Genomic DNA, 27,862 nt, shown 5'->3' with positions numbered 1-27,862 from the left:
CTCATGGACTTTGTCTGATTGCCTTTGAATTTGGCCTCTGCAGTCCACAGGGGCCATTAGAGTCTCTTCAGAGATAACGAATTCTGTCCGGATAGTTCATTTGTTTAAGTCACTGACAGACATGGCTTCAGCCATTTCAAAGGTCATTGTCCAGTTTTAAACTTTTGGAAATTAGCCATGATGATTTATATATAATTTAATAAAAATAGAGTGCAAGTCTTAGCTCCAGTACAGTACCTTTAGTTAGAATTCAAGATCCCTACCTGCACAATTCTGATATTATGAGTATCCATTAGAAAGTTGTTTGGACCCAAAGATTGTTCATCCTCCAGCTTTGCCCATCAGTGAGCAGAGAAGGAGATGTTCTTGAAAAATGGGTATGAACCTGAACCCTACTACTCCAGTATGCTGCCATTGTCTTAAACTTCTAACTGAAACGTGAGCTATATTTAGTGTATTTTTTGTTTTGTATCATTATACAGAATAGAGTCATAGAGGTTTACAGCACGGAAACAGGCCCTTCAACTTGATCATGCCGCCCCTTTCTTAACCCCTAAGCTAGTCCCAATTGCTTGCGCTTGGCCCATATTTCTCTTACCCGTGTAACTGTCTAAACGTTTTGTAAAAGATAAAATTGTACCCGTCTCTACTACTACTTCTGGCAGCTTGTTCCAGGCGCCCACCACCCTCTGAGATAAAAATTGCCCTTTGGGACTTTTTTTATCTCTTCACTCTCACATTAAACCTTTGCCCTCTAGTTTTTAGATTCCCCTATCTTTGGGAAAAGATATTGACTATCTAGCTGATCTATGCCTCTCATTATTTTATAGACTTCTACAAGATCACCCCTATAACTCCTATGCTTTAGCGAAAAAAAGTCCCAGTCTGTCCAGCCTCTTATAACTCAAACCATCAAGTCCCCGTAGCATCCGAGTAAATCTTTACTGCACACTTTCTAGTTTAATAATATCCTTTCTATAATAGGGTGACCAGAACTGTACACAGTATTCCAAGTGTGGCCTTACCAATGTCTTATGTAACTTCAACAAGACATCCCAACTCCTGTATTCGCTGTTCTGACCAATGAAACCAAGCTTGCAGAATGTCGCCTTCACCACTCTGTCTATCTGTGACTCCACTTTCAAGGAGCTATGAACCTGTACCCCTAGATCTCTCTCTATTCTATAACTCTCCCCAATGCCCTACCGTTACCTAAGGCCTGCCCTGGTTCAATCGACCAAAAAGCATCACCTCGCATTTATCTGAATTAAACTCCAACTGCCATTCATCAGCCCACTGGCCCAATTGATCAAGATCCTGTTGCAACCCTAGATAACTTTCTTTACTGTATGCTATGCCACCAATCTTGGTGTCATCTGCAAACTTACTAACTATGCCTCCTAAATTCTCATCCAAATCATTAATATAAATTTGTTTGCGATTTACATGGATGATTTGGAATTGGGGACCAAGTGTAGTGTGTCAAAATTCGCAGATGATATTAAGATAGGTGGCAGAGCAAAGTGTGCAGAGGCTGCTGGAAGTCTACAAAGGGATATAGATAGTCTAAGTAAGTGGGCAAGGGTCTGGCAGATGGAGCATAGTGTTGGTAAATGTGAGCTGCTAGATAAAGTGGTAAATATGGGGCACTATTAAGAAAAACTTGGATGGGTACATGGATGGGAGGGGTGTGGAGGGGATATGGTCCAAGTGCAGGTCAGTGGGACTATGTAAAAAATGGTTTGGCACAGACGAGAAGGGCCAAAAGGCCTGTTTCTGAGCTGTAATTTTCTGTGGTTCTATGGAGGTCATCCATTTTGGTAGGAATAACAGCAAAATGGACAATTATTTAAATGGTAAAGAATTGCAGCATGCTGCTCTGCAGAGAGATCTGGGTGTCCTTGTGCAGGAATCTCAAGGAGTTGGTTTGCAGGTGCAGCAGGTAATTAAGAACATAGAACACTATAGCACAAACAGACCCTTCGGCCCACAAGTTGCGCCAATCACATCCATACCTACCAAGCCATAGAACTATCCGTAACTCCCAATCCCATTAAATCCCATATACTCATCCAGAAGTCTTTTAAAAGACCCCAGTGAGTTCGCCTGTACCACCACTGACAGCAGCCAATTCCACTCACTACCCTCTGAATGAAAAACTTACCCCTAACATCTCCTCTGTACTTGCTTCCGAGCACCTTAAACCTGTGTCCTCTCGTAGCAACCATTTCAGCCCCTGGAAATAGCCTCCGAGAATCCACCCTATCTATTCCTCTCAACATTTTATAAACCTCTATCAGGCCACCTCTCAACCTTCATCTCTCCAGGGAGAAGAGACCTAGCTCCTTCAACCTATCTTCGTAAGGCATGCCTCCCAATCCAGGCAACATCCTTGTAAATCTCCTCTGCACCCTCTCAATAGTCTCCATATCCTTCCTGTAGTGAGGCGACCAGAATTGCGCACAGTACTCCAAGTGGGGTCTGACAAGGGTCTTATAAAGTTGCAGCATTACCTCCCAACTCCTAATCTCAATCCCTTGATTAATGAAGGCCAGTACACCATACGCCTTCTTGACCACATCCTCCACCTGCGAGGCTGATTTAAGAGTCCTATGGACCTGGACCCCAAGATCCTTCTGCTCCTCAACACCGCTAAGACTCCTACCCTTGATATTGTATTCCTTCATCCCATTGGTCCTGCCGCAGTGGACCACTACACATTTATCTGGGTTGAAGTCCATCTGCCACTTCTCCGCCCAGTCTTGCATCCTATCTATGTCATGCTGCAACTTCTGACATCCCTCCAGACTATCCACAACACCACCAACCTTCGTATTGTTGGCGAACTTACTTAACCCATCCCTCCACTTCTTCATTCAGGTCATTTATGAAAATGACAAACAGCAAGGGTCCTAGAACAGATCCCTGGGGCACTCCAATGGTGACCGACCTCCATGCAGAAAAAGACCCATCCACAATCACTCTCTGCCTTCTGCAGGCAAGCCAGTTCTAGATCCACAAGGCCAAAGCCCCTTGGATCCCATGCCCTCTCACCTTCTCAAGAAGTCTTGCATGGGGGACCTTATCAAATGCCTTGCTGAAGTCCATGTAAACCATATCCACCGCTCTTCCTTCGTCAATGTGTTCAGTCACATTTTCAAAGAACTGAACTAGGCTCGTAAGGCACGACCTGCCCTTGATAAAGCCGTGCTGACTATTTGATTATTCTAAACTTCTCTAAATGCTCATAAATCTTGTCCCTCAGAATCCTCTCCATCAGCTTACCAACCACTGAGGTCAGACTCACCGGTCGGTAATTTCCCGGGCTACCCCTGTTCCCTTTCTTGAAAATAGGAACCACATCTGCAATCCTCCGGAACCTCTCCCGTCTCCATCGACGATACAAAGATCATCGCCAGGGGCTCTGCAATCACTTGCCTCACCTCCCACAGTAACCTGAGGAGGTGAGGGAAGTGATTCTTATTGAATGGCGGAGCAGGCTCGAGAGGCCAGATGGCCTACTCCTGCTCCTACTTTATGTTCTTATAAATGACAAATAACAGTGGACCCAGCACCGATCTGAGGCATACTGCTGGTCACAGGCCTCCAGTTTCATAAACAGCCCTCTACAACCTTCTATCATCAAGCCAATTTTGTATCCATTTGGCTACCTCACCCTGGATCCCATGAGATTTAACCTTATGCAACAACCTACCATGTGATGCCTTGCTAAAGTCCATGTAAACAACATCAACTGCATTGCCCTCATTTATCTTCTTGGTTACCCCTTCAAAAAACTCAATCAAATTTGTGAAACATGATTTTCCACTCTCAAAGCCATGCTGACTGTCCCTAATCAGTCCTTGTGCCTCTAAATGCCTGTAGATCCTGATATCTTCTAACAACTTACCCATTATAGATGTGGGCTCGCCAGACTGTAGTTCCCAGGCTTTTCCCTGAAGTCTGTCTTAAGCAAGGGCACAACAGTTACCACCCTCCAATCTTCAGGCACTTCATGTGACTATCAATGATTCAAATATCTCTGCTAGGGGACCTGCAATTTCCTCCCTAGCCTCCCACAGCGTCCTGGGGATACACTTTTTCATTAGGTCCCAGGGATTTATTTACCTTGATGCGCTTTAAGACTTCTGGAACCTCCTCCCCTGTAATATGTACACTCCTCAAGACATCACTATTTATTTCCCCAAGTTCCCTAACATCCGTGCTTTTCTCAACAGTGAATACTGTTGAGAAATATTCATTTAGAATCTTGCCCATCTTTTGTGTGTCCACACATAGATGACCATGTTGATCCTTAAGAGGTCCTACTCTCTCCCTAGTTACTCTTTTGCCTTTTATGTATTTGTAGAAGCTCTTTGGATTCTCCTTTGCCTTATCTTCCAAAACAATCTCGTGTCCCCTTTTCTCTCATCAGTGTTGACATCATCTACAACCTTTAAGTATGCTACACAATTATACTTTGCATATATTGATACCACATTATTAAATCATATTACAAAAGTGTCATAGCATCTTTTCTGTCAAGCTGGGTAAACAGACAAGGACAGAAGTTTTATGCCGACAGTTCTCCCCACACCACTTACTCCACTCCAGAAGCAAAGTGGGAAGACACAAAATCACAAGGGATAATGGTAAATGCCATGCCCATCACCACCTTGCCTCCATTCATTTTTATCAGTGGCAAGGTAGATGACAGGTGCTCCTTTTATTTTTATCAACATTATTGCATTAACACTGAAATGAAGTAACAGTGAAAATCCCGTAGTCATCACAGTCTGGCACTTGTTTGGATACACTGGGAGAGAATTTAGCATGGCCAATGCACCTAACTGGCACGTTCTTTGAACTGCGGGAGGAAACTGGAGCACCTGGAAACCCATGCAGATGCTGGGAAACGCTCGCAGACTCCACACAGTGACCCAAGATGGGAATCGAATCTGGGTCCCTGGCATTGAGGCAGCAGTCCTAACCACTGTGCCACCGTGCTGCTGAGACCATTAAGTGACCTACCAATGACCATTAATGTCCTCTTCTTGCCACCACTAATATTTTACAGATGGGCACTTTGCCAGCTGAGGATGTTATCCAGTAAAACCTGGCAGCCTCCCTGCAACTGATGTGGCTCACCAAAGTCCTCACTCCCCTTGGTGAGGTCAGTCTAATCTGCTGAACGCCAACTATACTTTCCAGCACTCTTGAAGCTGCCTCTGTTGTGGCTGGTCTGGGACAGCCGATTGTCTGGCCACTCTTGGAAGCAGAATGTCTTAAATCTCAAAAGGGCAGAAGCCACAAATGCAGGAAATTATCCTCTGTATAATTGAGCCATGGCTTCTAGCAGAGGTAGGTTTGCCCCTGATCTTTTGGCTGTTGGGCCGAATGAGACACCGTATCAGTTTAAACTTGCAGCCACAGCCTTTGTTTAATACCTCATTTAAGAGACAATACATGGTGCAGTATTTTCTCATTACTACATTGGCAATGTGATTTTTAGTATGTGGAATCGGGCTTGAAACCACACGTTCTAACTCAGAGGCTCGAATGCTAGCACCAAAAGGCTGTGACACCAAAATTGCAAACCAATCTGTTTTGTTTGATTAGCAGAAATTTTTCTCTGTCCAGTTTTTGATACAGCCCTGTGGTATTCTTCACGCTGCAGTGCAGTTCTGTGAAAATCAGTGTAAAATATCTATACTTAATTTTTGCCACAGAGTGGTGCTGTTTAGCAGGTGAGCTACAATGTGTAATAATAAATACTTGATGTTTGTCACCCAGAGTATTTTGATTGGTTTTTAAGGGGTGAATTTATTTGGTGGACATGTCTGGCTCACAAGGAGGGCTGGAACACATGATGCAATATGGCTGCCAGCAGTGGGTAGCGGCAGCAATGGACCCTGAAATTGTTGGTGGAGAATAAAAATAGCAGATGGTAAGGGGAGCCTAGAAACAGTTATCTTGCCTAGAGAAGTTGTTTTCACGAGCAATGGAGTGGGATTGATGGGAGTGATCAGGGTGACAAGGTCCAAAGGGATACCAAATGATGGGTGGTTAATGGAATTGGGTAACTGTGGCAAAATAGCAACGACAGTGTTTTTTTGATGCAGCTTATTATTTGAACATTAACATTGCTAAAAATGAATATTTACTAGATTTGAGTGAAGATGTTTCAGAAAAACTGTCAGATGAATTAAAAGAATACATCTGCACTGATTCTATAGACAAGATAATGAAAACAGTCTACACCCTCCATAATTTCTACGCAGTTTAACTCCAAAGAGCGTGCCATCACACAAGCACTCAAGGAAGCTGCAACTATAAAGTTGCTACGAAGCAATCTTAAAAATGAGAGCCACTCAACCAGTGCAATCTCAGAGAAATACCACAAAGCTCAAATGAAAAACATTCCCTTCCCTCTCACTAATCTTCTCCCATTTCCCTACAGGCTTCCCATTCTTTATTTTCTGTTCTGTTTGCTCTGCTTCCATTTTTCTGAACTTTATTTCTTTATTTTGAGTAAATCTTCCCAGCAGCCTCCCACAGCACTTGAAGTCCAAATAGCCTTCTGAACCATTTTGAATATAGTTTTTTGATAAAACTTATGGGATTCAATTTATACTTTTCCTAAAAGCTCAACAAAAGATTTTCTTTTAGTTCTTCTTCTGAAATGCCTCATATGCCTGGTTGCATGTTTCCAGTTTTCCATAGCTTTTTCCAAAATTTCTCAATTATGCTGCCGAGCAATTGTTTGACTTTGCTTTTTCAGAACTTTCATTTGGAATAACATAGTGAAGAAGGTAGAATTTTAGATTCTGATGTTGGTTTTAATTTGCATATATCCTTTATCTTAATTTACTTCAAAAGTAGAAGCACTAATCCGAATTTATTTTACACTTTTCAGCTTTGCTTCCAGTCTAAATATGACGACAGTATGACATGCAATATGACAAAAATATTAGTTCAAACAGTTTTTGTCTCTAATTCATTGAGAATCATTTCTCTCTTTGGGCTAAATCTATCTAATTTTGTCTGGATATGCCATGGTAGGTATGTTTTTACGCTTCTCGGCCTTTTGGCTAAGATCAAGTGTAGTATTGACATGCTGTGCTTGGTTGAAGTCATTAGGTTACATTTTAGCTTCATTTGAAGCAATTTTTAAAAGAGCCTTTTGGCTAAGATGCAAGTAAGGTCAAGCCTTGAAGGAGAAGCTATCCCTGCTCCAATCAGCTTGGATAATGTAGATCAAGCCCAAGACAGGAGGTGAGAGCCCTGTCTTATCAGCTTGGATCGGGAATGTCTCAACTTGTTGACACTCTGAATTGGACTTGATTTGATTGAATTAGAATAAAAACAAAGGACTAAAGCCTTGCAAACAGAATTTATTTTCGATGGTCTTGATTGAACTTAAATGCACAGGATTACATAGGGTAATTGACCCTAGGCCATTCAGGCCAATCAGTCCAAGCCAGTGTTTATGCTCCACTTGAATTATATCCTATTTTTTTTCTTATCTCAATCTATTGTTGAAACTCTCTCTTGCCTTCTTGCTTTCGTATTTGCCTCCCCTTTATATGCATCCATTCTATATGCATTCTATTCATTTCAAACACTTCTGTGTACCAAGTTCTACAATCTCACCATCGTTTTTGTAATACAGCAATTCGAACAGCATGCTCTGAAATGTACTGTAAAATGTTACTGAACCAAGGTTTGGTACAGATTTAGCAGAACTTCCCTGTTTTTCAATTCTCTATCTTGCTACAAATAAAACCTAAATGTCCTAACTCTTTTCAAAAAAGCTAATGAAGCAAACCTGCACAAAGCTGAATGTGCAAATATTTTGGCACATTCTGCAGGCTCTGCTGAAACTGAGAGCTTTCACAAACTTTTCTCTCCAAATTGCACTAGCATTCAATTGATGGTTTATGCCTTATGTTTAATATGCTGTCATTTGTTACAAGTTGTCTGTTTTTATGAAATTGTGCATAATGTAAATCGGATTTTTCTCCATTACCATCGTTTGAGTTTGCATGTGCATAGAACAAACTACTACATTGGCCATTGAGCTGTGTGTGAAAGAGTGAAACTTCATAGAACCAATAAATAAAATATCGAGTAAGGAATAGATTGTTAGTTGCAGTTACTTTGTTGAAGGTGCAACTAAATACTAGTGTAGTTAATACTCATGGCAAACAAGGATAAGTTTTTAGGGTTTACTTTTCCTTATTTTAGAGATATATGTGAGCAAAGATCTACGGTTTACTTAAGTTGGTGCTATTAATCAAAAGTACTCAGTAAGCAGCTTTAAGAGGATTAGAAAAAATGGCAAGTGTCTCCAGAGGTATTAAAGGTCATTCCATTAATTTTCAGTGGCTAGAGGAGACTTCAGTCTATTATGCCATTTGTACAGCACTGAGTTAGATTAAGTAGACTGACATACCACTTAATTATTGTAGCCACAAGTGGCAGCTGACATTATCATTCAGTTCCATAAAAACTCATGCTGATTCAAACACTGAATTGTTTAAAAAAATCACTTGATGGGAAGGATGTTTGTTTTCTACTTTCATTTGTTTCTGAAAGTGAATAGTGGTTAATTTTATTTGCTTTGTATTTTTGTTATCTTGTACAGTAATCCACATTGTTTCCAGAGTTGCATTTTTTTTGTAGAATCATACATGAGTTACATCATTTAGCCTTGACTAGCTATTTAACACACAACTTGATGACTTTGGTTTTAGAATGATGATTAACTTTACAAGCACTGGCATTAAGCAAAGGTAGTGCTACATGTTGACTGGAGAGAGCACATAATTAAGTTAGCCTAATTAAGTCAGTCAGTTGTCTCACTCTGGGTTTATTGGTGGAAGAAAATTAAAGACAAAGATCATTACTCAGTGGTTTATACTTGAAAGAGTTTTGCAGAGATTTAAAAGCTTCATTCAAGTGAAGGCAAATTGTATTTTATTTTCCACATGGGATATCCTCTTTGCCCATTTACAATGTTTGTTGTCCCTTCCAAATAACGAAGACATCATTTTGAAGAGCAGTACAGCCATGAAGCAATACTAAATGAAAATACATTTAATTGGTTAGTGGAAGCATTTCTCATTAACATTTCCGGCCAGATAAAAAAATTACTGGATTAAATTAAGTTGTTGGAGGTAAAAATTATCTGAGAAACATGAAAATTTAATAACATTTTTGTTTTCAATTTTGAAGTGTTTTTAGTTAAATGAAGGTCATTCTGTTTAATAATATTTGGGAAAAAGTGAGACTGCTTAATGTCTGAAAGTGTAAGAACTCGTTGATGTTTCAATGATGTTTACTATTGTTTTTTTTTCCACCCTCATTTCTATTGAACCAAAAAATCATAACCTGAACTCTCCTACATCTATTCACATACATACTCAGACTGCTGCTCCTGGAATTAATTGATTTGTATATTCACTTTTTACCTCTTTAACCTTACTCTTTACCCCTCCTAACCTCTGTCACATTTACATGTTTCCTTTCCCTTCTCCAATCACAGGCACTTTACCCTCCCAATTACATCTTCCACTGAATAAAACCTCCTCTGAACAGGATACCAGATAATCGATCTAATCAGTAGCCTCCAACTTTTTTTCTATTTCACTTTCTTTTCTTCCTCTACTTTATGATGTCACTAAAATTTGTACTTTATTTTACACCAGTTTCCCACCATCCATTTTCCCACTGAATTACTTCAAACCCAAAAACAAAAGCTGATACTATTGCTCCACCCTAAATTTGGATCAAGTTATCTAAATGTGGTTATTCATTTTTGTTGTCTCCTCTATACATTCTTGATGAGTTGAAATCCGATATTGGTGCAATCTTCTATGTCACTCCCTCCACTGGCCTCAAAATGTGGAGGAGCTCCACAACTCCGCTGCTTAGGTCACCTATCATTATTTTTTACTATTTTCTTCCATTCTTTTCAATTGTGATTCTTAAGCTATGCGCACAAGAAATGGGACTAGAAGTTCATGTGGCTTATCAAACTTTTTCAAAGATGTGCCACAACTGGGTTGGATGATAGTAACTGAACTATTTGAAACATCATCAAATTTAGGGGTGCTACGGTGGCACAGTGGTTTGCACTACTGCCTCACAGCGCCTGGGACCGAAGTTCAATTCCTGGCTTGGGGATCACTGTCTGTGCGGAATCTGCACGTTCTCCCTGTGTCTGCATGGGTTTCCTCTAGTTGCTCCAGTGTCCTCCGACAGCCTGAAAGAAGTGCTGGTTAGGTGCATTGACCGAAACAGGCACTGGAGTGTGGTGACCAGGGGAGTGTCACAGTAACTTCATTGCAATGTTAATGTGAGCCTTACTTGTGACTAATAAATAAACTTTTAAAAACTTTATTTTTTACTGAGTAAATTAACTTGAAGTCAGTGTGTCCATGTTGTTATTTGCCACTTATCAGCTAAAGTCTGAATGTTGTAAATCTCTTGCTGCATTTGGATACGGGCTCTTTCAGTATCTGTGGAGTCGGGAATGGTACTGACTGCTGCAGTCGAACATTTGACTGTAACCGTAAGATGATGAGAAGGGCATTGCAGCAGCTGAATATGATTGAGACGGGGACAGCATCCTAAGGAACCCCTGCAATGTTGTCCTGGGGTCTCCTGGAATGTTTGACCTCCAACAACCATAACCATCTTCTTTTGTGCCAGGTGCGATTCCAACCAGTAGAGATTTCCCTCTATCTCATTGCCTTTAGTCTTGCTGGGGCTGATAGGAATGTATAGGATTCTGGGACTTAGGAGCAGAAGTTGGCCATTCGGCCCTTCAAGCCCATTCCGCCATTCAGTAACATCATAGATCCTTCTGTCCCACATAACCCTTGACTCCCTTGTCTATCAACAATCGGTCCAACTCAACCTCGAATAAATTCAATGACCCAGCTTCCTTAATGCCATACTTAATTGAATGCTGCCTTGATGTCAAAGACAGTCACTCTTACCCCAAGTTTTAAATTCAGTTCTTTTGCCAATGTTTAGAGCCAGGCATTAATGAACTCGGGAGCCAATTGGTCCTAGCAGCACTCAAACTGAGCATTTCTGAGCAAGTTATTGCTGTGTAAGAGCCACTTAGCACTGTTAATGACACTTCCCATCATTTTGCTGATGATCCAGAGTAAACTGATGGGACAGTGATGGACTGGATTGTATTTGTCCTGCGTTTTGTAGGCAAGACATAGTTGGACAATTTTCTGTGTCATTAGGTAGATGTCAGGTTCCTAGCTGCACTCAAGCAGCTGGAGCATAAGTCTTCAGTACACTAGCTGAGGTCTTGTTGGGCCTAAGTCATTGCTGTTTTCAGTGCTTTCGGCCATTTCTTAAAATCATGTGGGGTGAATCAAATCGCCCAAAGATTGGCACCTTCAATGATGGAGGAATCTGGGATATTAGTTATAAAGATGACTATGATTGTCAAGCTATTGCTTGATTAGCCTGTGGACAGCTCTCCAAATTTTAGCGCAAGTCCTCCAGACGTTAGTGTGGAAGACTTTGCAGGGTTGACTGCATAGAGGCTGCTTTTGTCACTCTCATTTCCTAAGTTGGTATAGTATATTTGGTTTTATTCAAATTTTCTGTTGCAGTTTGGTACAAATGCTTGATGTGTAAAACCATTTCAGAAGGCAGTTAAGAGTCAGCTGCATTGCTGTGGATCTGGAGTAGCATATAGCTGGACTAAGTAATGTTGGTGGATTTATTTCCCTAATGGATACGTCATTCACCCATGAGGCCCTTTCAACTACTTGCAGAAAGATTAACAAATGGATTAGCCTATGAATGTTTGCTACAAATTGTAGGTTTTTATCAGTTGCATTGGAAATAAATTGTTTTGTTCCATTGTGGCAGATCTTAGGAAAGGTTCTCCTGTGTGAATATGCCTAAATGCTAATTACAGTACATGCTGGTAAAATTTTAGAAATTCATACCAATTCATGTAAGTATATTTGACACCAGTTAAATTGCTTTAATACTGCAATAGCTGTGCTTTGTGCAGAAATTTTGCATTTGATGTTCCCTTGGGAAGCAAAATTTGCAAGACGCATATGTTGGAGCAGAAAGGTTGCAAAGTTGCAGCCTTGTCACTGGCTCATAGGGAGCACAGAATTGAGGAATTACCCATGCGGACTTCCTAACTATACCGGTATGCAGATTACATGGATATATGGCATAGGAATGGACCATTCTGCCCAACAGTCCATGCCAATATCATTGCTCCATGTCTGCGTCCTCTCATCTCTTTGCTTAAATCTATTAGTATAACACTGCATTTCCTTCTCCCACATCTATTTATCTGGTTTCCCTTTAAGAAGTTTCACAACACCAGACATCTAAACTGCATCAGACACTCTTGGTGGTCATGAGTTCCACATATTCCACTCTTTGGGTAAAGAGGTGCTTTATGAATTTCCAATTGGATTTCTTGGTGATTATCTTATGTACTGATGCAATATATTTTCTGATGTGTGTATTCAGACTTTCTTAGCATCATCCATGGAAATATCTTTTTTATTAATGACTATATTAATCTGTGGCAAAACTTTTAGGGATTGGTATATTTGTACTTCAAGAGCCTTTTGTTCCTCCACCACATCTCGATTTTTACCCTCCAACTTGACGTCCCTATTCTTCCTATAGTTGGGTTTATTCCTTTGACATCAATATCCTCCTCAATTTATTCGTTACTATGCTCCACTACTTTGTTTACAATTATATTGCTTTTTGTTTCCTCCTCCCATTTTAAAGCTAGTTTAAAGCCTTTGCCACCTCCCCATTTACTCTTTCTGCTAGGACATAGATCCCATTCCTTACAAGTGAGCCTGTCACATAGACAGAGCTCCTTCCTGTCCCGGAACTGTTGCCAGTGCCCCATGGGAAGGAATATGAACCCATTTTCTCCCACATCAGGCCTTCAGTTATGTTACATACCCCTAAGTATGAGGTCTCCTATTACTACCACACATCTGTTCTGCTCTTTCCTACCTTGAAAATCCTTTGAGCCACAGTGCCTTGCTCTGCAATGTAAGATCATAAGAGGGACTGATGGTGGATAAGTCCCCAGGACCGGATGGAATGCATCCAAGGGTTCTGAAAGAAATGGCGGAGGTGATAGTGGATGCCTTGATGATTATTTTCCAAACCTCGCTGGATTCCGGGGAAGTGCCGGAAGATTGGAAAACAGCTAATGTTACGCCGCTGTTTAAAAAGGGTAGCAGGCAAAAGGCAGGGAATTATAGGCTGGTTAGTTTAACGTCTGTTGTAGGTAAAATGCTTGAATCCGTAATTAAGGAGAAAATAGTGAGGCATCTTGAGGAGAATTGTTTGACAGAGCACACGCAGCACGGTTTCATTAAGGGGAAGTCGTGTCTGATGAATTTATTGGAATTCTATGAGGATGTGTCTACTGCGGTGGATAGAGGGGAACTGGTGGATGTGGTGTTTCTTGATTTTCAGAAGGCGTTTGATAAGGTGCCGCACAAGAGGTTGTTACAGGAGGTTAGGGGGCATGGAGTTGGGGGTAGGGTGTTAGCATGGGTAGGGGATTGGCTGTCAAATAGGAGGCAGAGAGTGGGTGTCAATGGGTGCTATTCGGATTGGCGGTTGGTGACTAGTGGAGTGCCCCAGGGATCAGTGCTGGGGCCTCAGCTATTTACCATTTATATAGATGATCTGGAGGAGGGAACCGAGTGTAAGGTGTCGAAATTTGCTGATGACACAAAGATTGGTGGAACGGCAAATTGTGCAGAGGGTGTGGAAAGTCTGCAGCGGGATCTAGATAGGCTGAGCGAATGGGCGAGGAACTGGCAGATGGAATATAATGTTGGCAAGTGTGAGGTTGTCCACTTCGGTAGGAATAATGGTAGGAAGGACTACTATTTACATGGCAAAAAGCTGCATCATGCTACGGTGCAGAGGGACCTGGGGGGTCCTTGTGCATGAGTTGCAAAAACCCAGCCTGCAGGTGCAGCAGGTGGTCAGGAAGGCGAATGGGATGCTGGCCTTCATAGCGAGGGGGATTGAATATAAAAGTAGGGAGGTCTTGCTGCAACTGTACAGGGCACTGGTGAGGCCGCAGCTGGAGTACTGTGTGCAGTTTTGGTCGCTGCACTTGCGCAAGGATATTTTGGCCTTGGAGGGAGTGCAGAGGAGGTTCACTAGGCTGATACTGGAGTTGAGGGGGTTGAGCTATGAGGAGAGGCTGAATAAACTAGGCTTGTACTCATTAGAGTTTAGAAGGATGAGGGGAGATCTCATTGAGACGTATAAGATGATGAATGGGATGGGTAGGGTAGAGGTGGAGAGGTTCTTCCTGCTCAGAAAGGACAGTAGGACTAGAGGGCACAGCCTCAAGATAAGGGCGGGGGGGGTGGTGGGGGGCAGTTTAAAACGGAGTTGAGGAGGAACTTCTTCACTCAAAGGGTGGTGAATCTCTGGAATTCTCTGCCCGTTGAAGTGGTGGAGGCTGTCTCGCTAAATATATTTAAGACGCGGGTAGATGGGTTTTTGGTAGGCAAGGGGATTAAGGGTTATGGGGAGAAGGCGGGAAAGTGGAACCGAGCCACTTCAGATCAGCCATGATCTTGTTGAATGGTGGGGCAGGCTCGAGGGGCTAGATGGCCTACTCCTGCTCCTATTTCTTATGTTAACTCTCTTGCTCTTGCCTGCTCATATGCCAATTTGTAAGTTACTCAGGAAATAATCCAGAGATTATAATTCTCAAGATCCTGATTTATAATGCTGATTCTCTTTCAGCAGGATCTGTTCCCTAATCCTGCCTTTGTCATTTGTTGCAACATGACAACTGGATTTATTCCCTCCCTTCTAACATCCTCTGCAGCCACTAACATATCGCTTACCTAGCACTCAATAGGTAAGACGTCCTTCAGAATAATCGTTCTTGGCTGAAAAGGTGTAATCTTTACTCCTAAGTATGAGGTCTCCTATTACTACCACACATCTGTTCTGCTCTTTCCTACCTTGAAAATTCTTTGAGCCACTGTGCCTTGGTCTGCAATGTAAGATCATAAGAAATAGGAGCTGGAGTAAACAATTGAGCCTAATGACCTGAATGTTCTGATTGTGGCCTCAACTCCACTTTCTTGCCTGCCCCTCTCCTCCACGCTCCCCCCACTTTCCCCCACACACCCTTTGACTCTCTTGTGGATAAAAAATCTAGATTTTTAAACTTATTTCCCTTCTTACCTTGAACCTCCTTGCAACTAACACTTCCACCCTGGGTAAAAACCTCTGACTATCTACCCTGCCTACTCCCCTCATAATTTTGTAGACCTCTATCAGGTTTCCCCTCAGCCTCAATCTTTCCTAGTTTATTCATCCCCTCCTCATAGCCAACGCCTTTAAGACCAGGTAACATCCTGGTGAACCTTCTTTGCATTCTCTTCAAAGTTCCCAAGTCCTTCGGGTAGTGTGTTCAGGACTGCATACAATGCTCCAAATGCAACCTAACCGATGTTTTATATAGCTGCAACATGATTTCTCAGCTGTTGTACTCAATTCCCTGGCTGATGAAGGCAAGCATGCTATATGCCTTCTTAATCACCTTGGCTACCTGTGTTACCACTTTCGGGGAACTGTGGACCTGCATGTCCAGATCACGCTATATGTTAATTTTCCGAAGGGTTCTGCCATTTACTGTATAATTCACACCTAAATTTGATCCTCCCAAATACATCACCAGACATTTATCAGGATTAAACCCCATCTACCATTTCTCTGCCCAAGTCTCCAATCTAGCAATATTCTGTTGTATCTTCTGACAATCCCCAGCACTATCAGCAACTCCACCAATCTTTGTCATCTGCAGACTTGCTAATCAGACCATCCACATTTTCCTCCAGATCATTTACATATACTACAAACAGAGGTTCCAGCACTGATCCCTGAAGAATGCCAATAGCTACAGATCTCCATTCTGAAAAACATCCTTCCATTGATACTCTGTCTTCTATGACCAAGCCAGTTCTGTATCCATCTAGCCAGCCCACCCCGAATCCCATGTGATCTTTGTTTTTGTGCCAATCTGCCATGTGCATCTTGTCAAAACACCAAAGTCTATGTAAATTACATCCATAGCCCTTCCCTCATCAATTTTCTTCACTTCTTCAAAAAACTCAATCAAGTTGGTGAGGCATGACCTTCCACATGCAAAACCATGCTGTTGTCACTAATTAGCCCATTTACTTCCAGAAATGCATTTATCCTGTCCCTCAGTATCTTCTCCAAAACCTTCCCCACCACAGATGTCAGGGTCACCAGCCTACAATTGCCTGGATTAACTTTCCTCCCTTTCTTAAAAAAGGGAACAGCATTGTCCTCTGGAGCCTCACTTGTGGTCAAATAGGATGTAAAGATAACTGTTAAGGCCCCAGCTATTTCTTCCCTTGCCTCTCACAGTAACCAGGCATTGACCCCATCCAGCTCCATGGACTTGCCTACCTTAATGAAATTTAGGATGCCCAACACTTCTTCGATATATTGACATTCTCTTGCGTTCACACACCCATCCCTAACCTCAAGAATTGCATGTCCTCCTTGGTGAATACTGATATGAAGTATTCATGAAGGATCTCACCCACTTTGGCTCCATGCATAACTTCCCTCCATTGTCCTTGAGTGGGCCTACTCTTCCTCATGCTACCCTCTTGCTCTTAATATATGCTTAAAATCCTTGGGATTTTCCTTGGCCCTGTTGGCTATAGACATTTCATGGTTCCTAGGATGCAGGCAATCAGGCCCAGGGGACAACTAGCTTTCTGTATAGTTAGGTTTCCTAGTATCTTTTTTCTAGTGGTCCAATAGTCATAGGTTTCTTTCTTCCTTTCTTTTTTTTTTATTATGCTTGGGATGCTTTTTGCTGCTTCTACTGTGAAGGCAGATACAAATACTTCGTAGGCTGTGACGAGTGGAGCTCAAAGGGGTTTGTAATGGGGCCTCATCTTTGTACAATTTGCATCAGTTACTTAAATGAGGAGAGCTAAACATGGTAGCTAAATTTGGAGTTGGCACAAAGATAGAAAAGTATGTTGTGAAGAAGACATAGAGTTTGCTGATGGATAAAGATAGGTTGAGCGAGTGAGCAAAAATATGGAGTATAATGTTCGAAAATGTGAAGTTGTTCAATTGGTAGAAAGAATAAAAATGAGAGTATTATTTAAATGGTGAATGACTACAGAATAGCGAGGTGCAGAAAGATCCAGGTGTTCTGCATGAGTCTTAAAAAATTAGTATGCTGTTTGCATGTAATCAAGAAGGCTAATGAAATGCTATCTTTTATGTGGGGAATTGAACATAACTGAAGCATAGCATCTTCACTTTTACGAATGTTATGCTTCTGTTTCACAGGGCATTGGTGAGACCACATCTTGAAAATATTGTGCCATTTCTCCTTAATTAAGGAAAGATGTAAATACACCAGCAATGGTTCAGTGAAGGTTTACTAAATTGATACCTGGAATAAACATGTTGTTTTATGAGGAAAGATTGTAAAGGCAGACTTGTCTCCACTAGAACTTAGAAAAGTGAGGGGTGACTTGATTGATGTGTATAAGATCCTGAACAATATTGACAAAGTGAATGTGGAAAGGATGCCTCCAGTTTCCAGAACTAGAGGATACTGGTTTAAAATTCAAGTAGCCCTTGTAGGACAGAGATGAAAAGAATTTTTTTCTGAGGGTTTTGCAACTTTGGAACTCTGTCTCAGGAGGCAGTGGAAGCAGGATCATTGAATATTTAAGACAGAAGTACAGATTCTTGTTAGGTAAGGGAATCAGAGTTATCGGGGTGGATAGGGATGTAGAACTGAGCACAAATAGATCAACCATGATCTTATTGAATGGCAGAACAGGCTTGAGAGGCCTACTACTGCTCCTGTTCATATGTTTGTATGTACTTGCTCAAACTCTGCCATTTTCTTGCTTCCTGTTAATTTCCTAGTCTCGCCCTTTAAAGGTTCAGCATTCACTTTAGCTACACTTTTTTTCTTTTTACTTACTTGTAGAATATTTTACTGTCTGTTTTTATATTTCTTGCTAGTTGAAAGGGTTAATAGCATCAAGTTTAAAAATCACACAAGTTGCTATGAATAACAAAAGTCGTCTTATAAGTGCCTTCACAGACAAGCACCAAGGTTGTCTGGGCGTAGCTCATTACATCAGATATCTCTATTGGACAAGGGAGCAATCCATGTTCCAATAACCAGAGATAGTTGGAAAACAACACTCAGTTGAGGCAAGTTAAAAACCTTGCATCATTTGGATATTATAATGGGGTAGCACAGTGGTTACCACTGCTGGCTTTCAGCACCAGAGACTTGGGTTCAATTCCAGCCATAGGTTCCCATCTGTGTGGGGTTTGCACATTCTCCCTGTCTCTGCATGGGTTTCCTCCCACAGCCCAAAGATTTGCGGGTTAGGTCATTTGACCATGCTAAATTGCCCCTTAGTGTTGTGGCGTGGGATCTGGGTAAGATTGTTGTCGGTGTGGGTTTGGTGGGCTGAGTGGCCTCCTTCTGAAGGGATTCTATGATAATTAAGCAAGTATAAGATGATTGTGATTGGTTTTAAAAACTGTACTTTTATATGATGTAACCTTTTGATTGGATGGAGACAACTGTTCTTTTTATTGATATGCACTAATTACTTGTAATCGAAGCTGAGAGTTTAATTGCCTATGTATTTCTGAATTTTTCACTCCGGTCTGTATGACATCTTTCAGAGTCCTATAGCTATAGTTTTCGATAATAAATTACCTTGAAACCACTGTTACTTTGTCTGGCTACTTGAGGGGAACGATGGTTTTAAATATAACGAGAAAACCATTGTAAGAGACCCTAATACTGGTTTTCTCTCAAACTCCAATTTTGCACTTTTTTTCAGTTATTCTTTTCTAGTTTCCCATCTCTGGGCTGCCACTGGTTTTTGCGGCATTGTATGTTTTCTCTTGCCAATTTTTTGCCATCCTTAACTTAGTTTGCCATAGTGGTGCATGCTTCTTGTAGAGTCTTTCTTTCTCAGTGGAAATTAAACTTGTTGAAAAATATGGAATGTCTCCTTAAGATACCATTTGGCTTATTTTTCGCAACTTAGTTTTCTGCAGTTCTGTATTATACAGCAGGCAACATCTGCACAGCCTATCCTGGTGCATCACGGAGGGTGTAAGTACGTGCATATATTAAGGCAGCAGAGTTAGCACATGGTTGAAGTTGTACTATTCATTCACAGTAACTTTATAATGGATAGTTTTTCAACATAAAATCCTAAGAATGAAAACACTCTTCTCTGGATTCCTCTCATACGCTCAAACTTGGACTCTGAGGTGTTTTCTAATGTCACAATTGCATTGCGTATTTTTGTCAGTTGGCCTGCATCATTGGAATTTCCATCATGAAGTGGAAATCGATACTGAGTGAAGGCACATTTAATATTAGTTTATTCTTTGGTTAAGAGAGAAACAAACAGGAGAGGTGTCATATCTGAGTACTCAAAAGAATACCGAAAGTCATTAATGGGTATCTAGGTTGATGAGAAAGGATCTAGTCTCTCAATCTTTGCTTGCGTTTCCTCCCCCTCTTGCATTCAGGCATTTAATCTATGTTTTATGAAAATCATTCAACTTTCTGAAGAAAGCTTTCTCATGTATCTTTGAACTTTTGATTCTTTTAGCTTCCCCTCTCATTTTTCCTTGATTTTGGAATTGTAGAAATACTGCTGAGAGCCATGAATGTCTTGCAACCGTACTGATATGACCATGGAAGTACCAAACTCCCAGGTTCTTGTAATAAACGTGATTAGGAGAAAGTGAAAAAAACTACCATAATTTCAGATGACCTTTTACTTCTGGCAAGTGTTTTTTTTAAACAAGATTTGGAACAGACTTTTTAATATTCTGCTTTAAGTTATCTGAAATTTCTGGTTAACTTCAGTGAACAAGGCAGATCATGAAGCAGAGTCATACTGGCAATATTTTGGAGTGAGAGTTTGTCACTTTTGCAGATGCATCAATACAAATCATTTACCACTTACTCATACCCTAGAGCACATATCTGTTTCAAGTAAGTATGGCTTGGTGCCAGTTTGTTTGCTGCATAGCTGCCCTTTATTTGTTATTATATAATGTCAAAGATTTGGCTTCTGTAACCTTTTCAACACGAAACATCTGAATTAGAAGTTAAAGTTACATTTCTTCTCTATTTTCCTCAATATATTTTTGGCAGCTTTATTAGGAACAACTAAAAAACTTGCGTTTACATAGTTTATTACATATGCATGATCTCTAAAGGGCTTCATACCAAAGACTAACTTTTGACATGCAGTGCTATTGTTTTGTAGACAAACATGAACTAATATATGCACAGTGTGCCCTAAAAAAAAATCAAATGATTGAACAATGACGTAATCCTTGTTGAGGTGTTAGCTGAGGGTGGAATGTTGGCCAAGGTATCTAGGCAGATGTTTTGCGCTCAGAATAAAAAATTTGATATTACTAGGTGAAGTGATGTATTTTGGTAGGAAATCTGGTTATGAATCTAAAAGAAGAGCAAAGAAATTTAGGGCTGCAGATTAATAAATCACTAAATTTGTTGCACAGGGAACTTGTGCTAAACTTGTATAGAACCATAGTTACACCAGACTGTGCAGTTTTAATCCCCATAATATAAAAATTGACCGATTGAGGCACTGGAGAAGGTATAAATAAAAATTGATAAGGATGATACCAAAACTCCAAAAAAGTTAAAGCTTAGGTACAAGGCAATGGATGCTTTACAGGTAATAAAAGGACTTGATATTGTAGAGAGAGAGAGAGTGCCAACTCACTATCACTTGGACTGTTGAAGTGAATAGTACAGCTGCATTTAATAGAAAGTTAGGCAAGCATATGAGGGAAAGGAAATACAGATTTATGATGGTAGATTTAGATGAAGAAAAATAGAAGAAGGCTCAAGTGGAGTATAAACACAGACATGGACTGGCTGGGCCAAATTGCCTGTTTCTGTGTCATGCATCCTGTGTGACTGCTGCAGAATGGTAGAGTTATTTCCAAATTAATTTTAAAAACGTTTCAGCTAAGAAAGCATTGGTGCTCAGATTTAAGAATATGTTATGGGAATTGTAACTTCTCCAAAGATCTGTAATTTATTCTGTGGAAAAGAAGTATTGACCTTATTTGCACTTCCATGGTCACTTTCATTGAAAACTGGTTTCCGGTCACAAGCTAGGTAGAGATTCTGAAAATGACTTTCAGATTAGAATTGTGACAGGTTATGTGCAATGAAAAGCTGCAGACTGACCTTACAAACTAGTAGCATTTGGACTGTAGGTAGGTGATCCTGCAGTTTTCCTTTTATATGGGAATCCCAGAATCAGACCTGAACCTGTACTCATGGGGTAAAATGGTCAAGGCTTACAACTCAATATTTTTTTTCAACTGTTTGTTGTTCTATGGATGACATATAAATTTCAATGCACTATTTCCTTTAACTGCAGACAGTGTAAGCTCCAGTTTTAAGTTGTCTTGATTTAATTTTTCTGCTTAACATCTCTCACAAAGCACACCTAGCATCAGGATGTTTGTGTTATTTTGTGCTAAGCAGACACAATGTCACATGACCAATCAACATCAATTTGGAGCAGCTTCTCCTGCTTCCTGACCTTCCCACCCATTGTCTCTCCCACTTGCCAACACACTCCCACTTGCTGCCCATCCGGCTCACAGGACCTCCTGTTCCCTAAAGATCCTGCTCACTGCCTCTCCTGCTACCTGACCCTCCTGTAAAACACTCCCAACCGCTGACTCACCCTTCACAATTCCTTTCAGGCCCTCGCTTGCTTTCACCATCTCACTTTTGCTGTTCTTGAGTTCAGAAGAGGGATCAGGAAAGAAAAGTGCTGAGCAAGAGAGGCTGGGAGTCATAGCATTTTTTTTCTGATGAGAAAGAGCCACACTATAGCTTTTACATGGGTTGTGATGGGAAAATCTGATTGGCTTAATGCTGTTTCATTTCAAGTTGTCTTTTCAGTAACATAAATAATTAAACCAGGAATTATTGTAGTTGTCTGATTTTAAACACTTACCAACGTGATCACTAAGAGGAATATGCTTCCATCTCTAAGGGTGATCAAATCTATTGTCTATTCCCTTGAAAATTGCTGAAGTTTGCCCTAAAATGCACCCTTTTTATTATACCTATGATAGTTGATTGATGTAACTGCTACCCTCCCCCCTCCCTTTGATTGTACCATCTTAATTTTACCTGTTTCTGCAAATGTGTAGAGTACTGGGTCACTTCCACTCCCTAGGTCAGTAAGTTGTCCATTATCACAGGTTGAAATATCCTCATTCCATTTAATACTTAACCATTATCTCTCAATGGTGTTTACTGTGAATAATTCCTGACTTACAACTTCCTGAAAGGTTTTACCAGAGTGACAGCTTTGATATTAACACTTTTAGAGTTTGGCAGTACTGTGCCTTTAAGAAATGTTTGTTTATCATGTTTCTTGCAGGACATTTCTGTAGTTTCTGGAAATTTGTCGACACCATGTTATCTATAGCTGGTTTCATTTATTGTTGCTTAGGCAGTATAATTGATATCATGTTTATTTTTAATCTGGACTAATGCAGTGTTCTGTGGTTTTAATGTGTTCCCTAGGATTGCTGAGTGGAGCTTGATTGGGGTTGATTGACAGTTTGTCATGTGACTGAGTACAGTTTTTTTTCCCCACAGATTTTAGTTTTAGTTTTGTTTTAGTTGTTGCCAGAAGCTGGTGGAAGAAGGCAGTGTCTCTCTGTCTTTCTCTCTCCAGAGGCATTTTGAAAGTTCCAAGACTGGGGAGCCTCAGAGATTTGATCCAACATTCAAAGGACCAATTCACAGCAGGTGTTAAAAAGCTGAAGATCCAGCATCACGTGAGCATACTTGCTTTTTGTGCTAAGTCTAAAGAAGGGTGCGTGTCTGTGGGATGGTGGTTAACTTGGAACAACAGAGATAGCTAGCTATTAGGAGTTATACTGTGGCATGTTTCAGTCTTGTAGTTGGTAAACATTATGCTAATTCTTTTTATTAGATTTTAACAATGTTCTTAAATAAAGTTTGTTTGACAAAAGCTTCTTTGTGGGTGGGTCATTTGAGTGAAACGCCTTATGCTCACTCATGCCAAAACCAAATGTAAAACATAGGGTCCAGGCTAACCTCATAAAACACCTTGGAGTTTCTGGTCTGGATGTTAACAAGAGGATAAGCAAACTTAATAGATTCAGACTTGATAAACCATGGTTGTTACCTGTTGTGTTGGTCTCTAAATCTTGTTAACAGCCTGACCACAGGAGATCAATATGTAGAATGGTTAATTCAATTTAAACAAACACGTCATTGTGTGATCTGATTTATTCCATCTACTTCTTTTTAGCATATTCATCTAAATCAATCAGTCGTGTCTCTGTCCTGGTATGAATAATTTTCTCCTGTATTATGTTCCATTTACAACTTTGTTAAAAAGTTTATTTAAATCTACCACTGGTTCCTTGATCAAATTGGGATGTGAGGCTTGGTGAATATCATACGTTAATTTACAAAGTTACCTTTACAGCGCAGCTGCTTAACCCTTTAATGTCAGTGTACTTTATATTCTTGCTCTAGGACTGGCTACAGGGCAGAATAAAATGCAGATAATAATTTCTTACATATTTAAATTAGTTGATACTGTTTGTAAATCTGCATATTTAGATGTATAAACTTGCATTTTTTGCTAAATCAGTAGTTGCAAACAAAATTCATTCATAATTTTATCTGTTCATTCTGTTGTATCTAAGACACATTTGCTAATATATATGTTTACACGAAGATGTCCAGCCACAAATGCTAATGGATTTAAGTAAAATCTAAATATGAGAAAGATTACAGTGCTAGATTGAAATAAAGGTAATATATTAATTTTTAAATAAAATTTGAAGCTCCAGGCTGTAGCTTTAAAAAACCACTAGTGTTATTGTAGCAATTATCCACATGTTACCTTGGTGAAGACTAGATATACTCAGCGCTACTTTTGATAAATGGCAATCAGAACTTTGAATACAGAATTATTACAGAGAACCTTGCTGTGTTGATGTCAGTCAAGTGCTTGTGGTAAGCATGTTGACCATTTTCAAAAATAATGGGTTCCATCAGTTGAACAGTCTGTCATTATAGCGAAATATTAATATGGTTGAGAAATCCATAATTTCCAAGTTAATTTATGTTATCAGTTTAGTGTGTTCACTTTATTCTTTTAAGTCCAACAGTACTAGTTATAAGCTAATCTAAGCATCTTCTGTTTATGGGTATGTTAATATAACTCATTGGTACAACAATACCTTGTGAATTGAATTTGATATTTATGCCTTCCCCACAGATGTTACTTCAATCTCTTCAAAAGTAGAAAGTAAAAACTTGTGATTAGACTAGGTACAGATTAATATGTACAAAACAGTAATAAGCCTCACAATAGGTTTATTTGGTAGTAAACGCGACTAGTTTTCGGAACGCTGTTCCTTTGTCAGGTGAGTGGAGAGTTCTGATCATAAACAGGGCACGTAAAGGCACTCATGGTTTACAGAATACTGATTAGAATGCGGGTCTTTACAGCTAATCTGCTTTCAAGTCTTAAAGATGCAGACAATGTGAGTGGAGATAGCATTAAGCATAGGTTAAAGAAATGCGTATTGTCTCCAGTAAGTGAGGAAAGTAAGTGAGATGTTGCAAGTTCAGGCAAGTCATGGAGGCTACAGATAGTGTGACATGAATCCAAGATGCCAGTTGAGGCCGTCCTCATGTATGCGGAACTTGGCTACCAGTTTCTGCTCAGCGACTCTGCGCTGTTGTATGTCGTGAAGGCTGCCTTGGAGAACGTTTACCCGAAGATCAGAGGCCGAATGCCCGTGACCGCTCAAGTAATCGCCAACAGGAAGGGAACAGTCTTGCCTCGTGATTGTCGAGTGGTGTTCGTTCATCCGTTGTCGTAGCATCTGCATGGTCTCCCCAGTGTACCATGTCTCGGGACAACCCTTCCTGCAGTGTATCAGTAGAAAACGTTGGCCGAGTTGCAACAGTATGTGCCATGTATCTGGTGGATGGTGTTCTCACGTGAGATGATGGCATCCGTGTCAGTGATCCAGCATCCTACTGTCTAGGTTGGTGGGTTTTGTTCTTTCAGAGCTGGTCAGTTTTGCAGAGGTTGCTGTGGCAGGGTTGTATGGTGTTGTGCTCACTGTTCTCCTGAAGGCTGGGTGGTTTGCTGCGGACCATGGCCTGTTTGAGGTTGTGCAGTTGTTTGAAGGCAAGAAGTGGGGGTGTGGGGATGGCCCTGGCAAGATATTCATCTTCATCAATGACATGTTGAAGACTGCGGAGAAGATGCCATAGCTTCTCCGCTCCGGAGAAGTACTGGACAACGAAGGGTATTCTGTCTGGTTTTTCGCTGTGGCATGTCAGAACTATCGATCGATGAGTGATATCCAGCTCTTATGAGGACATCTTTCAGCATCTGGAGGTGTCTGTTGCGATCCTCCTTCTGAGCACATCCTGTGTATCTGGAGGGCTTGTCTGTAGGGGATGGCTTCTTAAACATATTTAGGATGGAAACTGGAGAAGTGGAGCATCATGAGGTTATCAGTGGGCTTGCGGTACAATGAGGTGCTGAGCTGACCGTCCTTAATGAAGATGCGTGTATCCAAGCATACAACTGATTCCGGAGAATAGTCCATGGTGAGTCTGATGGTGGGATGGAACTTGTTGATGTCATCATATATTTGTTTCAGTGATTGTTCACCATGAGTCCAAAAGAAGAAAATGTCTTCGATGTATCTAGTGTATAGTATTGATTGAAGGTCCTGTGCGGTGAAGAAGTCTTGGTCGAGCCTGTGCGTGAAGATGTTGGCATATTGAGGTGCGAATTTGGTCCCTGCGGCTGTTCCGTGTGTCTGGATGAAGAACTGGTTGTTGAAGGTGAAGACTGTGGTCCAGGATGAAGCGGATGACTTGCAAAATTGCATCTGGGAACTGGTAGTTGTCGGCGTTGAGTACTGAGGCAGTTGCAGCAATGCCATTGTCGTGGGGATGCTGTTGTGGAGCACCGAGGCATCCATTGTGACGAGGAGAGCCCCTGGTTCAACTGCTTCATGTGTGCTGAGTTTCTGTAGGAAGCCCGTAGTGTCGCAACAAAAGCTGGGGGTTCTTTGTACAATGGGTTTCAGGATGCCTTCAACATAGCCGGAGAGGTTCTTGCACAGGGTCCCATTGCCCGATACGATGGGACGGCCAGGTGTGTTTGCCTTGTGTATCTTTGGGAGACAGTAGAGATCTCCAACGCGGGGAGTACGTGGGATGAGAGCACAGAGGGTGCTCTTCTGGTCCGAATCAAAGGCTTTGATCAGAGTATTGAGTTGACGGGTGTGTTCTTTGGTTGGATCTGTGGGTAATTGTCTGTAGTGTTCCTCGTTCAGTTGGTACGCTTCTTTGCAGTAATCCGTTCTGTTCAGTATGACGGTGGCCCCTCCTTTGCCGGTTTGATGACGATGTTGCGGCTGGTCTTGAGAGTGTGGATGGCGTTGCATTGTGCTTGGGTGATGTTTGGGGCTGTCTTGAGTGCGGTTGATGAATCTGTGTTGACGCACCTGATGGCTTGGGCGTACAAGTCGATCAAGTATGATCAGAACTCTCCACTCACCTGACAAAGGCATAGCGTTCCGAAAGCTAGTGGCGTACCAAATAAACCTGTTGGACTTTAACCTGGTGTTGTGAGAATTCTTACTGTGTTTACCCAAGTCCAACGCTGGCATCTCCACATCATATGTACAAAACAACAGTTATGATCAGATTAATTTAGCTCGATCAGATTAACTTAGCTCAATCAGAAGGAGTTTTTTTATACCATTTGCAGTGAGCTGCATTATTTCAATCCGCCTTGTTGCCCAAAAAGGGGCATACACGTGATGGGTCGTACGAGGGCTGCTCTTGTCTGTTATTATCTGTACAAAATCTTGAGCTTGGCCAAAGCTTGCAGTCAATGCTTTCGTTTAATGCCTGACTGTGTAACGCATATTTGGGACCTGAATGATTGCTTCTATCTCTGTTTTGCTGAAAACTTTACTGAGACAGACAGTATAAATCAGTAGATACATGGCCGATTGCTTATTGTTAATCTTTGGGGAGAGCAACTAGCGTTAGGTTATTAGGCACTTTTCATTTTGTATTCTTCATTGTATTTCTGGGGATATACTTCACTTTTTTAAAAGAGCTCTTAACATTTAAAAGTAGCTTTTACCACAACCTTTGTGTAATACCAATCCTAAAACTTACCAGTTGTGATACTTTTCTAACGTTAAATTTTGTCATTAATTGAGGATTTTTTAAACAAAAAGGGTATTTATTTTAAAATATGCTTTGAAATTAAAATTGAGGGACCGTAGGTAAGATAGATGTGTATTGGGCATCTGAAATCAGAATCTGTGGAGAGAGTAACAGAGTTCTCATTTCAGGTTGATTACCTTTCATCAGATAATTTGATATTTCAGTGAGCATTCTCATTGTTGCTGGAACAATCCTATTAGGTCTTGCCAGGGATTATGACTAAGTTAGATTGGTGGACTTTGTTCTTTCAGAGCTGGTCAGTTTTGGATAAAAGCTGGTACTATAGTCAAGCTGTTTGCAAAAAAGGCACATGCACTGAAAGGCAACCTGGCCTTTGAAAAGAGGACTACTCTTTTCAGTACAAGTGGGGAAGGTTGTGAAGAAAGCTTATGGTATGTTAGC

At 40.9% G+C, this 27,862-nt stretch overlaps 1 protein-coding gene across 12 annotated transcripts in view; it reads left to right on the top strand.

Moving 5' to 3' along the window:
* The window catches only part of phf14 (PHD finger protein 14), a 230,068-nt gene that overhangs the window by 188,095 nt on the left and 14,111 nt on the right, over positions 1-27,862 (top strand). For 6 of the 12 annotated variants that reach the window (XR_013888988.1, XR_013888985.1, XR_013888983.1 and 3 more), the window contains one exon: positions 22,881-22,983. The exons of 5 other annotated variants lie outside the window; for them this stretch is intronic. Coding sequence is in view for 1 of the 7 variants with exons in the window: in XM_080207504.1 (XP_080063630.1) it covers positions 22,881-22,961 (81 nt within the window). In the remaining 6 variants the exon portion in view is untranslated. Of the gene's footprint in view, positions 1-22,825; positions 22,984-27,862 lie in introns of all 12 variants that reach the window. One more of the 12 variants, XR_013888984.1, reaches the window with a different exon arrangement.

This window comes from Carcharhinus amblyrhynchos, chromosome 2 (assembly GCF_965287045.1).
Source record: "Carcharhinus amblyrhynchos chromosome 2, sCarAmb.v2.hapA, whole genome shotgun sequence".
Classification (NCBI taxonomy): Eukaryota; Metazoa; Chordata; class Chondrichthyes; order Carcharhiniformes; family Carcharhinidae; genus Carcharhinus; species Carcharhinus amblyrhynchos.
The sequence above is the reverse complement of the archived record's forward strand: the minus strand, read 5'-3'. Positions and strand labels throughout refer to the sequence as shown.